Raw genomic sequence first — 13,233 nt, 5'->3', positions numbered from 1 at the left:
CACTCCGTCCTTTCTCTTCTCATAGTGGCATTCCATTGTACCCCCGAGTGCCCTTTCTCCCCACATCAAGAAATCTGATGTACTCAGACAAGAAGGCTGTTCCCAGGAGTCTCTAAATAAAAATTAAGTAATTAATATATGGGCTTAAAAATCTTTACACACACACACACACACACATATATATGCTCACATATACATGTAAGTTTAGCCTAGACTTTTAAACTCAGAGTCATTACAATGAATATCTATTTTGATATATGTAATACATATAATCATGGAACTTCCCTGGTGGCTAAAACGGTAAAGCGTCTGCCTGCAACGCGGGAGACCTGGGTTCAATCCCTGGGTCAGGAAGATCCCCTGGAGAAGGAAATGGCAACCCACTCCAGTACTCTTGCCTGGAAAACCCCATGGATGGAGGAGCCTGGTAGGCTACAGTCCATGGGGTCGCAAAGGGTAGGACACGACTGAGCGACTTCACTTCACTTCACAATACATATAATGTCTATTTTCATACTGAATTATGAAAATATTAGCTGCCTCTCTAAGACACAAATGAGAGGCCACTATCATTTCTCTTCAGCGTTTATTGAGCTCCTGCTACATGCCAGACACTATCATAAATACTAAAGATAAAATGATATATTTTTAATACAGCTTTCCAGACTTTATCTGATCTTTATATGCTGTTGGTTGGGACATTTGTTCTTACTGAACTGCACAATAAAAGACAAGGACATACCTTTTTTTGGAGGTGGGAGAAACAGGTCTAGCATGATTCAAGTACTTACAATATCAGTGGAAAAGATGCTGCTTACCATACTGATACATAAGATTCTCAGTTGGAATTTCAACAAGACTGGAAATAAGGTACACAAAGCTACTATACTGAGAATACCTGAGATTCAAAGTAAAAACTCAAACATGCGCTCTGTAATAACCTAGAAGGGTGGGAATGGGCAGGAGGTGGGAGAGAGATTCAAGAGGGAGGGGACATATGTACACCTATGGTTAATTCATGTTGTTGTATGACAGAAATCAAACCAATACTGTAAACCAATCATCAATTAAAAATAAATACTAGAAAAAGATAGAGTGTCTTTATTCGTGCATGAAGAACTTTTGCCTATGGAAAGCAGATGAAAAGTAGTTTTATCGTTCTTATTCACTTCTAACTTGTTTCTTAGATTTTGGCACTATAAGCAGTAAATGGGAAGGTATTTAACTTGGATGCTGAGTCGTATGAAGGAAATGATACTCCTTTCCAGTTTTTAAAACAATTTGGTAATTATTTAATCTAATACACAGTACTACATTTTTTTTTTTTTTTATATTTAGCCTGTCACTTATCCAGATTATTTTCGGTAATATAAAGTGTGGTAGAGTTCTTCTAATTCTTCTTTCAAGTGAATAAGCAGTTTGTGCCCCAAACATCCTTTTCTCACAAAAATGAACTATAGCTTTCATAATATATGCTAAAAGATTAGCATTAATTCTTATTTTCTTAAATGACTAACATATACAACTCTTTTCCATTATGACACACCATACGTATAAATTCAGTTTGTCTTTTTTAAGGTGTTTGAGTTGTTAATTTTGACACTCCTGATGAGAACAAGGTTCTGCCACTTCTCATTCTGATTATTTGCCACCAGTTTTCCTTTCTGTATACTGAGGAAGTCAATATATTCTTGGTAATACTTGGCAGAGTGAGAAGTAATGTAGAAAGCTTCACAAAGGTGAAGCTGCAGTAGCTGTGGAGCCAGAAACAGGAAGCAGGTAATAATTTCAATTCCATCATGAGCACAAAAGCATGTTAAAACAAACTATAAACAAGCAAAATTCTTTATTTAAAGTATATTCTCTTGGGGAAGAAAAAAAACATGTTTCCTTAAAGCACATGTAGAAGTGTTCCTTATTCACCTCCTGAAAAAAATTCAGTTTTACAAGCAGTAAAACTAAATGGCTATTTCTCTTTACATATTTTTCTCTTAGAAAAAAAGCCCAATGCCTCTGGAAAACTGACTTTAATCATTATCAAGCCTGACTTCGCCTCTGTTCGGCAACGTAACTACAAACACAAATTTTTTTAAGTTAAGGAATTTTAAATCATGAGTTCATTTCTAGCTTACCAATTAGGTACTGTTAACTGACCAAAAATCTGATGGATGATAACTATCAAATTATTTGGATTTATGAAATAGTATTAAAAGATCCAATCCCAAGGACTCTGTAACCCGTTTTTTCTTTTTTTTGAAGACTTATTTAAAATATAACTATTTTGGTACCTGATTTAAAAAATAAATCTAATATAAAGGCTAGTCCACAGACAAAATGTGGCCCTGCTTGAAATCCAGCCAGCAGCTACGAGCACTATTAAAAGCTCTGGTAGCCATTGTGGCCTTGCATTAAGAGGCCTCACGTTTTCAACACAGGTATGCTTTAGTTTAAATGAATATTAAGATTTAGTTCTGAAATCTGAGGACACAATCCACAAAGTAAAATCACAGTAGCTTTTCCTTCTGTTACAATGATCCAGTTTATAATTCCTCCTTGTTAAACTACCTTTCCAGGACAGATAGAAATTATAATTGAAATTATAATCACAGAACAAAATCACTCCAAACATTGAAAACTCATATTTGAAAAGAAGTTCACAATATTACATCTAAGTTGCACAGAAGACCCCAGTGATCACTGGGAAATCTACCACAGTCCAGTTTTTCCAGCCCAAGCAGGTCCAAACTTTGGGGAATAATGTGGCCACCTTCTGCCGAGGCTCTAAAAAATATTCGATCAAAACGAAGCTTACAAGTAGCAGCTATCCCAAGATTAGAGTTCATTTGTGTATCCCATGTATACTGGCAATGCTTAGGTTTGCCCAAAAACTCCCAGACATCCAAAATGTTGTTGGGTAAACCACCACATTTGGTAACCTGAAAAGAAAAAGAAAGAACTCTTTTCAGTCTTTTTTCCCTTAAATTAAAAAGGTCTTTACCATGACTGCATCTAAGTACAATTTTTCCAGTCAGAATGCCACAGATTTTTGTTGATGCACAAATGCAAAACTGGGTACAACTAGATATTTTATAAAAGTAGTTTACTGTATGATAATAAGTAGGTAATATAAAGATATCAAGAGAGTCAGAGAGGTCTGAAATTTGCCCTTTCTCTTCTAACATAAATAGATCCCTAATTTTGGGTATCAGTTAAAACCCAGAAGGCTGAAAACCCATGGCCTCAGTTATTGTTATCAGTAGTTTTTTAAAAAATGAACATAAAGTGTAGAGAAGGCAAAACTGTTACTCTAAGCTATAAATTTAGACGTATACCATTTTATATGATCTAATAATGTCAAATATCTGCAGTGTTTTTTTTGGTTATTTTCTGTTTTGTTTTTTTTTTTTTTTAAATAATAGTCATGCTAATGACTGTGAAGTGGTATCTCATCATGGTTTTGATTTGCATTTTTCTCATGACCAATGATATTAAACATCTTTTCAAGTACTTATTGGCCATTTGTATGTCTTCTTTGGAGAAATATCTTAACCTTTTGCCTTTTAAACTTTTTGTTTTGTGTTGGGATATGGCCGATTAACAATGTGATAGCTTCCAGTGGACAGAGATGGGATTCAGCCATACATACACAAGATTCAGCCATACATATACATGTATCCATTTCCCCACAAACTTGCCTCCCATTCAGGCTGTCACATAACACTGAGTAGAATTCCATGTGTGTTGTATCCATTTTTTAATGAGGTTTTTTTTATTTTTGTATATTTTGAATATCAATCACTCATCAGATATATGACTTGGAAATATTTTCTACCATTCCATGGGTTGCCTTTCACACCCCTGATAATATCCTTTAATGCACAAAAGTTAATTCTGATTAAGTCTACCTTATCTATTTTTTCTTTTGTTCTCTGTGCTTTTGGTATCATATCTAAGAAATCACTGCCAAATCCAATGTCATGAAGGTTAAAAAAAAAAAGTTTGAAAAAAGAAAATCTCAATAGGAAGAGTTAGGGAAAACTAGGCTGGTCAAATCTTTGTTCTTCTCACCTTGCAACTAGAGAAAATGAAAATAAAGCGACCTTTGCTAAACTAGAAGAGTTTATTATTTTCTCTACACCCCTCTTTTTAATCAATATATATTGTTTTGTGTTGTCTTTTTCATATGCTATATATATATATTTCACTAATAATGTAAGTCTCCCTGCCTCTGCTTTCCCTGAGTAAGGCAAGTAGTGCAGTCTAAATAATTATTCACTGAACTGCATCTGCAAGGCCACGTACAAGTAATGAACAAATGAAGGTCCTAGTTTTAACAGCTTTAGTCAAAAGAAACCTAGGGGACTTCCCTGGTGGTCCAGTGGCTAAAACTCTGCGCTCCCAATGCAGGAGGCCCCTGTGTGATCCGTAGTCAGGGAACTAGATCCCACATGCGTCAACTAAGAGTTCGCATGCTGCAACTAAAGACCCCACATGCCGCAACGAAGATCCAGTGCAGCCTTGAACAAATAAAAAAAAAACCCCACACCAAAAACACAAGAAATCTAAATGAATTTCCACAGCAATAAACTGCCCATAAACACTGAACTGACTTCATCACTCACTTCCTGATCCCTGAGATTTGTATCTCCAGCAAATATAACTGTAGCTGATTCTGGAGCCTCTTGCATTTTCTCTAAAACCATTTTCAACTGATTCATTCGTTCCTTAGCATGCCTTCTGGTGCTTTCCAAATGAGAAGTCATAAGGCAAAGTTCATTTCCTGATACACTCACCTGCAACAAGACAAATGAGAAGAGTTGAGAAAATGATCCACTGTTAACACTGAACTCTTAACAGAATCAGTAATTATTCAATTGATTGGTTATATATTAATATTCATTAAAGTGAAACTGTATCATCAGCACTGGGCTTATCTCTAAAAGGTCAAAGAAGACTCCCAAAGAATACTGGGCAAGGCCACTAATACTTCAAGACCTAACCCCAAGGTCCACTCCACTGTGAGCCCTTTCCCAAGGTCCCAGGTCTGTGGCTCCCTCTTCCATCCTCCTACAGCACACTGTAGACTGTTTGTAAGATTATAAATTGCAACACAATTACCTCTCTCCTACAAAGCTGTTGAATCATTCGAATCATCTACTATAGTATCGAGAGCCTGGCACATAGGTAATTCAAAATAATATCAGTTAAATGATTAATGAATGAATGAGAATCACTTACCATTTGCAATGAAGATAACAACAATGTAAGACCTGTCAATATTTCAACTAATTGCCTGCAGAGTCAAGTCCAAATTCTTTTATACTGGACATTCATGATCTCTTATAATCTGGATCCAACCTACTTTACTAGCCTCTCATCACACTACCCCTCTTTGTACCCTCTACACTCAACTGAATAGAACACTCATTTCGAGCTATATGTGCCTTCTTTCATATAAACATACCCTGTTATTTGCAATTTGCACAAGTTTGCTCATGGTGCTTCTGCCACCAGCACTGTTCTTAATGTCTATATTTTACATATTTTTCAGGGCCCAATTCAAATACAACTTCCATCATGAAACCGTCACTAAACAATGCAGCTAAAAGTCATCTCTTCTTTCTCTAAGCTTTCAAGGCACATGATTACACCTCTCCTACAGCATTTATGCCTTTCCTTTATTTTAGCTACTATACATATAATCTCTCCCCTGCTAATATACGAATTCTATGAGAGCAAGACCTATTTGACTAATTTTTGAAAGACTCACAGAATCCAACACAGTACCAATTACAGTGCATTTAATTAAAAAAAAAAAAAAACCAAAAACTAGAAAGCAAATGTGGAATATTAGCAAACTCATATATTAAGAAAATATCTAATGAATCAAGGATCTTATTTTTACAAATTTTCTATATTTTGAAATGTGTCTAAAAATTTAATTTATAAAGTTCTCTTAGACTATTTAAAAGAAGCTGTAAGTGAGGAGTAAATATTTCTATAAATACAATGTTTTATTTTTTTTAAAAGACATCATCAGGGAGCTATGAAAAAATTAGTTCATTCTTCTTTTTAAGTCAGTTTAAAAAAATTACTTACATGCACACACAAAAGGTTTCTCATCATTTGCGTATTTGGAAAAGGAATAATTTCTTGGCTTTTAAACCTCACTCTCGATTTCTTCAACATTATAGCTGTGAAATATCCTTCTTCATGACCTTCAAGTGTTTGTGGAAAAGAATGTAGGCTGAGAGGTCAGAGGTATTTGCAGTTTACCCCAAGTTCCCCTACTGAAAATTCTATTTTAACAAACAGGTACAGAATTTAAATGGATCTACATCTTAAGAGTAAACTATTACTTCAAAATAGTTGAAGATGGCCAACCAAGTCCCAACATAATTGAAGTATGGAAGAATTACAAAAATGTAGCTGGAAATACAGAATACAAAAATAAAAATGAATTTACATAAATGCCCCAAACAGTTAACAGTGCTAATATCAAATATAAAAATTTGAAAAAATGTTAAAAGGCAAGAGTATGGGACAAATTGAGGCAACTTGATATGAAGTTACTTTTAACTCTGAAAGCACCAGAAAAATCACAGGAGGGGAATAAAAAATTTAGAAAGTAAAAACTTGCAAGAAGAAAAGAGAACAGAAGTGGGGGGCAGTGAATAAGAGCTTCCCAGTTTTTCAGAGAGCGAAGCAGACGGAGAAGGGCTGGCTGGTTTAATCAGAACAGAGGGAAACCAGGAAAAGAAGAAAAGGGAGAGAAGGGAGGAAGAACTGGAGAGGGAGGGGCAGGAAGGAGGGTATCAGACTAGAAAGACAGCAGGTGGGCAAGGCAGCAGGAGGAAAGGATGAGGGAGACAGAGGGAGGAAAGGAGAAAGAGAAAAAAGAATTTTCTAGAACCAAAGGTTATGAACCTCCAGACTGAAAGGTCCTACCAAGTGTTAAGCATAATAGATGAAAAAACACTGGCTTTAGAAGAAGAGGTTCAAAGTTTCCTGAACAGGAATTTGAATGGCATCAGACTTAAGATCATCAATAATGGAAACCAGAAAATACTGAAATCATGCTTTCAAAATTCTGCAGGAAAATGACTTTCTACTTAGAAATCTATGTCCAGCCAAACTATCAAAGAACTCTGAGGATAAAACACTGGCACATGCAAATAGGATGGGATTCAAACACTTCACTCCCTCTCCACTACTTCTTAGAAAGTCACTGGAGAATGTGCGCCAACAAAATGAGGAAGTAAAGCAAGAAGGGATAAAGCAGGGGATTCAGAAAACAAGAGAAGAGAAGACAGGCAAAAGGAATCCCCAAGAGAATGCAGAAAAGTTGTCCCACAAAGAGAGAGAAAAAGACAAAGAGAATTCTCCCTTCAGCAATTCTGGATTAAAAAGTAAATCAAAATTGAAATCATATACTAGGCAAAAGTGAAAGTCAAAGAAAACATGAGATTTAGCCAAAAATCATGAAATGAAACCGAAGTGGTACACTAAATGCACTTAATAAAAGCAAAATAGATGAAAAGTAAAAAACTAAAATATTAAGAGCAAAAAGGTAGAAAAAGGAACAAAATAAAAAGAAATTGGTAAAGACTCTTTGAAAAACATAACCACAATGTGATCATCACACTTGAACATTCTCCAACAATTTGATTTCACCAAAAAGCTAATTCATGCCTTAAATTTTGGCAATTTACATTTTTCTGAAAAATCATCCATTTTAACCACTTCTTCACATATAGTATCTTCTATGATTTTTTTTAGTATTGGAGAGTGTGACTTCTTTTACTCAAGCTTACTTTATTTGCGCTTCCCCCCCCCCCCCGCCATGTTCCAATTGTTTAACTTTGATTTATCTCTCTCCTTGACTTGTTTTGCAAAAAAAAAAAGACAAGTTAAATAACAGAAAAATTGGTACCTGTAATAATCTCGTAACTACTTGCTTTCTTCTTTAGGTAGGCATAATATGGGGGAATAACTTCCTGTAGAAATATCACATCAGGGCTGTACCTAATTAAACACATCAATTTATGATAAGTATCAGTTATACCATTTCATTTGCAGCTACCTATTAGGAAAATACCACAGCATAAAAGAAACACAAAATTACAGTCCTCTAGGACACCTACTATTTGATGTTTACATTGATCTTTGATAACTATAAAATGAGAAAGATCTGTGCTACTTAACACATAATACTGTAAAGATCAAATTTTAAAAAAAAACATATATATGACAACCCTTTAAAGTCAGAAGAACTGGAATCACTGACAGTAGATACCCAGTAATATTAAGAGCTTCCAATTGTCTTATACTCTAATAGATGCCTAAAGTGTTGTTGTCTCTTTCTGTCCTCTTGAAACGGTTATTATCTATGATGAAGAAAATGGAGCTCCAAGCTCCAGAGAATTAAAGAGGCTCTCAAGTGGTTCTACAAGGTCACAGAGCCAGTGTGTGGCAGATACAGATCACACTGGCAATTTTCTTTTCACAGCAATAATCACATAACAAGTTTAGTAAGTAAAATAGTACCAGAAGGCTTCAAACAAAAGTTAGTGTTCCCTCTGAACTCCAACCCACAGTCCTGCTCCCAGAGGCAATCACTCCTGATTCTTTCTGGTATTTCCTCTGACAGCTGGACTCTGAAGTCAGGACTGATTGCAAAGCCCATAACCTTGATCTATTACCCTCTTTGTAGGCAGGTAAGACACATTATCACACTATCATGAAACAAATGTAATAATACTTACAAAGCTAAATATGAACACACCCCTCGAGCCCTCTCTAGCAGATTGTTCATGTCCAATCCATCAATATTCCAGGTAATGAAAGAGAATACGCTGCCATCTTCTTGCTGAACACTTTTATCTTCAGATGGGCTGGTTTTAGAACTAACTGAATCATTTGTCTCTTCCTTGGTTAGGTCAACACTGCCAAGAGCAGAATGAAACATAACTCTGCAAATAATCTAGAAACTGATTAACTTAAAAATTATTTTTCAAATCTTTGTAGCCCTCATTTTACAGGTAAGTAAAATTCTCTTGCTAAAACTGGATTTGTTATTTTTATTGCAATTCATTATCAATTTTGAATTTCACATTTATTCATAGTCTTCCTCATTGCAAAGTTGGGCAGGGGGTAAGTACATTTTAAGAGTCCTAAAACTACCTGCTCATAGAAGAGCAAGAGTCTGATGACTACAGAAAACTAGACTCTGTGTTATGCAAAAGTCTGTTCACTTAGAACCAACTTGATATCCCTCAGTGATATAGGTCATTAAAATAACTTTACAGACTACAGCCCCAAATTAGATTGAGTATGTAAGATTTCCACATTTATTTGGATTCATTTTAAATCATATTTGAAATATGGTGCCAGACAAAGAATGGCTACAATTTTGTTATTTGCCTCACTGAGAGGGGAAGTCCAATGAACACCCTTCTCCTTGAATCTGGGCTTTAGTGACTTACTTGATAAACAGAACACAGTGAAAAGGATATTCTGGGATTTCTGAGGCTTGGCCATTAGAAGCCTTGCAGCTTTCACTCCAGTCTTTCGGAACCTCTGTCTAAGAACCTTGAGCTCTCACACGAGCAGTCTGACTGCTCTGTGACTGCCATGCTGGAGAGACCACATGTGTGGATTCTAGTCCTCAGGCCTGCCTGACTCCACCTCCCCCATCAAGGCCCGGACATTGGCGTGGAGGGGCAAACATTACTAAATGTTGACTCCTAAACGTTTATATCACACACACAAATTTAAGAACTAGGGTTTTGTATTTATAATTTTAGTATATTTAATGCCAGTAATTTAACTTCTTTTAGAAAATTGAATTGTATTTTATGGCCTTGCCACGCAGCTGGCAGGATCTGAGTTCCCCAATTAAGAACTGAACCCCAGCAACAGCAGTAAAAGCTCCAAGTCTTAACCACTGGAACACCAGGGAACTCTCCCCCTCCCCAATTTTTTTTTTTAATTAAAATATAATTAACCAGTATTGGGGACAAATCCATATCAGGGGCCTCCTGATCTAACGCACTGAGGAGGACACCCTACCACTCTGTGTCACATAGTATAATGTATATAAAACATACCAGTTTCAGGTACATAATATAATGATTCAATATTTGTATACACTGCAAAATGCTCACCACTGTAAGTCAACTATAAACTTCCTTTGGAAATAATTTCAGACTTTCAGAAAACAGTAAAAAGAATTCTACTCACCATTCATACAAATAAATGTTAACATTTTACTTAACATTTACTTGCTTTACTTGTTATTCAGAAACATGTGCATAAGTATTTTGAATGCACTGATACCCTGGAGAAGGAAATGGCAACCCACTCCCTATTCTTGCCTGGAGAAGCCCATGGACAGAAAAGCCTGGCAGGCTACAGTCCACGGGGTCAAAAAAAGTTGGACAGGACTGAGTGCGCAAACACACACACCTAAAGATAAGGACATACATATATACCCTAGTACAATTATAAGAAAAGCAACAAAGGAGGAAGAAAAAGGTTCTAGGCTGAGGTGATAAATATCTTTACAATAGCTGAAAGGCAAGAAAAAGGACCCACTGGAGAAAAGAAAAGTCTGACATGTCTAGAATGTAAACTCAAGTGGGCCTTAGGAAGCATCACTACGAACAAAGCTAGTTGAGGAGATGGAATTCCAGTTGACCTATTTCAAATCCTAAAAGATGATGCTGTGAAAGTGCTGCACGCAATATGCCAGCAAATCTGGAAAACTCAGCAGTGACCACAGGACTGGAAAAGGTCAGTTTTCATTCTAATCCCAAAGAAGGGCAATGCCAAAGAATGCTCAAACTACCGCACAATTGCACTAATCTCACACGATAGCAAAGTAATGCTCAAAATTCTCCAAGCCAGGCTTCAACAATACGTGAACCATGAACTTCCAGACGTTCAAGCTGGATTTAGAAAAGGCAAAGGAATCAGAGATCAAACTGCCAACATCTGTTGGATTATAGAAAAAGCTAGAGAATTCCAGAAAAACATCCACTTCTGCTTTATTGACTACGCCAAAGCCTTTGACTGTGTGGATCACAACAAACTGTGGAAAATTCTTCAAGAGATGGGAATACCAGACCACCTGACCTGCCTCCTGAGAAATCTGTATGCAGGTCAAGAAACAACAGTTAGAACTGAACACAGAACAACAGACTGGTTCCAAATAGGGAAAGGAGCACGTCAAGGCTGTATACTGTCACCCTGCTTATTTAACTTATATGCAAAGTACATCATGAGAAACGCTGGGCTGGATGAAGCACAAGCTGGAATCAAGACTGTCGGGAGAAATATCAATAACCTCAGATGACACCACCCTTATGGCAGAAAGTGAAGAGGAACTGAAGAGCCTCTTGATGAAAGTGAAAGAGGAGAGTGAAAAAGTTGGCTTAAAACTCAACATTCAAAAAACTAAGACCATGGCATATAGTCCCATCACTTCATGGCAAACAGATGGGGAAACAATGGAAACAGTGACATAATTTATTTCCTTGGGCTCCAAAATCACAGCAGATGGTAAATGCAGTCACAAAATTAAAAGACGCCTGCCCCTTGGAAGAAAAGCTATAACCAACCTAAACAGCATATTAAAATGCAGAGACATTACTTTGCCAACAAAGGTCTGACTAGTCAAAGCTGTGGTTTTTCCAGTAGTCATGTATGGATGAGAAAGTTGGACCATAAGGAAAGTTGAGCGCCAAAGAATTGATGCTGTTGAACTGTGGTGTTGGAGAAGACTCTTGAAGAGTCCCTTGGACTGCAAGGAGATCCAACCAGTCCATCCTAAAGGAAATCAGTGCTGAATATTCATTGGAAGGACTGATGCTGAAGCTGAAACTCCAATACTTTGGCCACCTGATAAGAAGAAATGACTCACTGGAAAAAACTCTGACGTTGGGAAAGATTGAAGGCAGGAGAAGAAGGGGACGACAGAGGATGAGATGGTTGGATGACATCACCGACTGGACGGACATGAGTTTGAACAAGCTCTGGGAGATGGTGACGGATAGGGGAGCCTCGTGTGCTGCAGTCCATGGGGTCGCAAAGAGTTGGACACGACTAAGCAACTGAACTGACTGACATGCCTGGAAGTTTTGTGGGGTAGGAAAGAGAGCGTGACAGGAGAGGAACCCAGAAAGGCAGGCAGTGGTCAAACTGTGGGGAAACGTGTAAGACATACCGACTTTAAGAGCAGAAGTGCAGGAATTGGGGAGGGAGCAGTGAAATAACAGGGGCGGATGCGCATTTTATAAAAACCATTATCCTGGCCGGCCAGCAGACAGTAAACGAACAATAGGAAGCAAGGAGACTTCCAGGCTACCATTCTTCAGTAGAGGATTTTGTGTCTCATCCATTTCGAAACGCTCGCTTACCTATTCCCTACACCTGGAATAAAAAATTACATTTCTGATATTTCTCCCTCGGACTCCAAAGTACATCCGAAGTGACACAGCCTGGACTTCTCGGGAGAAACGTGAGCCCCGCTGCTGGGGCAGGTCTCATCTACACCAACCCTCCTCCTTCGCCTACTCAGACCCAAGGCCCGTCTCTGCGCAGGCCCGCCGCCTAACTCGATGGCGGGTCCTGGATGCCCAACGCAATCGGGTACCGGACTGCCTCCGCCCGAACCCCGGCCGGTCGTCACCCACCAGGACTCGGGCTCAGAGGGGGACTCAGGACGGCTTTCTGAAGCGCTCTCCTCCACGGTCGGCTCGAAGTAGGAGTTCAGCGCTCTCTGCAAAACAAAGACACAGGGATGGGACGTACGCCTGCACCACGAAGGTCAAGAGCCGGCAAGAGAGAAGCAGCGAAAGCTTACTTCCATCTCCCAGTCGTTCTCCGCCAGGTAGCACTGAGCCACAGCGGCGTCGCAACTCGCGACCGAAGCAAACTCCACACACAGGAGTCTCCGCTTCTTCACCTCGGGCTCCCCCTCCTCCAGCTCCGCCTCCGGCCCAGCCTCCGGCCCGCTGTTCTGCTCCATGGGTTCCCGGCACGTTCACCGCACCTTGAACCCGGCCGGGAGTTGGTGGGGTGGGTGGGGCGCGGGGGCGGGGACAGTCTGGCGCCAGACTCTGCACTGGCGCCAGACTCTGCACAGGCGCCCAGCGCCCGCGGCGCTAGCCCATCCACCGCCCGCGAGAAAACACGCTCGCCTCTCGGAAGACGGTAGAGCGCCTGCGCAGC

At 38.7% G+C, this 13,233-nt stretch overlaps 1 protein-coding gene across 2 annotated transcripts; it reads right to left on the bottom strand.

The window, feature by feature from the left end:
- Positions 1 to 1,831: 1,831 nt before the first annotated feature.
- TDP2 (tyrosyl-DNA phosphodiesterase 2) lies at positions 1,832 to 13,098 on the bottom strand. Of its 2 annotated transcripts, XM_061147498.1 has the most exons (7): positions 12,866 to 13,086; positions 12,696 to 12,781; positions 8,766 to 8,945; positions 7,934 to 8,025; positions 6,100 to 6,218; positions 4,623 to 4,793; positions 1,832 to 2,936 (listed from the first exon to the last, which is right to left on the bottom strand). In XM_061147498.1, the coding sequence occupies exons 1-7, from the start codon at positions 13,028 to 13,030 to the stop codon at positions 2,655 to 2,657; spliced, it is 1,095 nt and encodes a 364-aa protein (XP_061003481.1). In that variant the 5' UTR covers positions 13,031 to 13,086; the 3' UTR covers positions 1,832 to 2,654. The 2 variants fall into 2 exon arrangements, with proteins under 2 accessions (XP_061003481.1, XP_061003482.1); XM_061147499.1 differs by lacking the exon at positions 8,766 to 8,945 and having other exon boundaries at positions 12,866 to 13,098.
- Positions 13,099 to 13,233: the final 135 nt, after the last annotated feature.

This window comes from Dama dama, chromosome 7, assembly GCF_033118175.1.
Source record: "Dama dama isolate Ldn47 chromosome 7, ASM3311817v1, whole genome shotgun sequence".
NCBI lineage: Eukaryota > Metazoa > Chordata > Mammalia > Artiodactyla > Cervidae > Dama > Dama dama.
This window is presented reverse-complemented; position numbering and strand designations above follow the sequence as displayed.

Bases quoted from the DNA above. Each gene is read 5' to 3' on its own strand.
- TDP2 (XM_061147498.1), bottom strand. From the start codon at position 13,030: ATGGAGCAGAACAGCGGGCCGGAGGCTGGGCCGGAGGCGGAGCTGGAG. The intron at 8,946-12,695 runs GTGGGTGACGAC...TGCTCTTGGCAG, and splicing joins CCCTCTGAGCCCGAGTCCTG to TGTTGACCTAACCAAGGAAG. The intron at 4,794-6,099 runs GTAAGTAATTTT...GTCTTGTTGCAG, and splicing joins GAAACCTTTTGTGTGTGCAT to GTGAGTGTATCAGGAAATGA.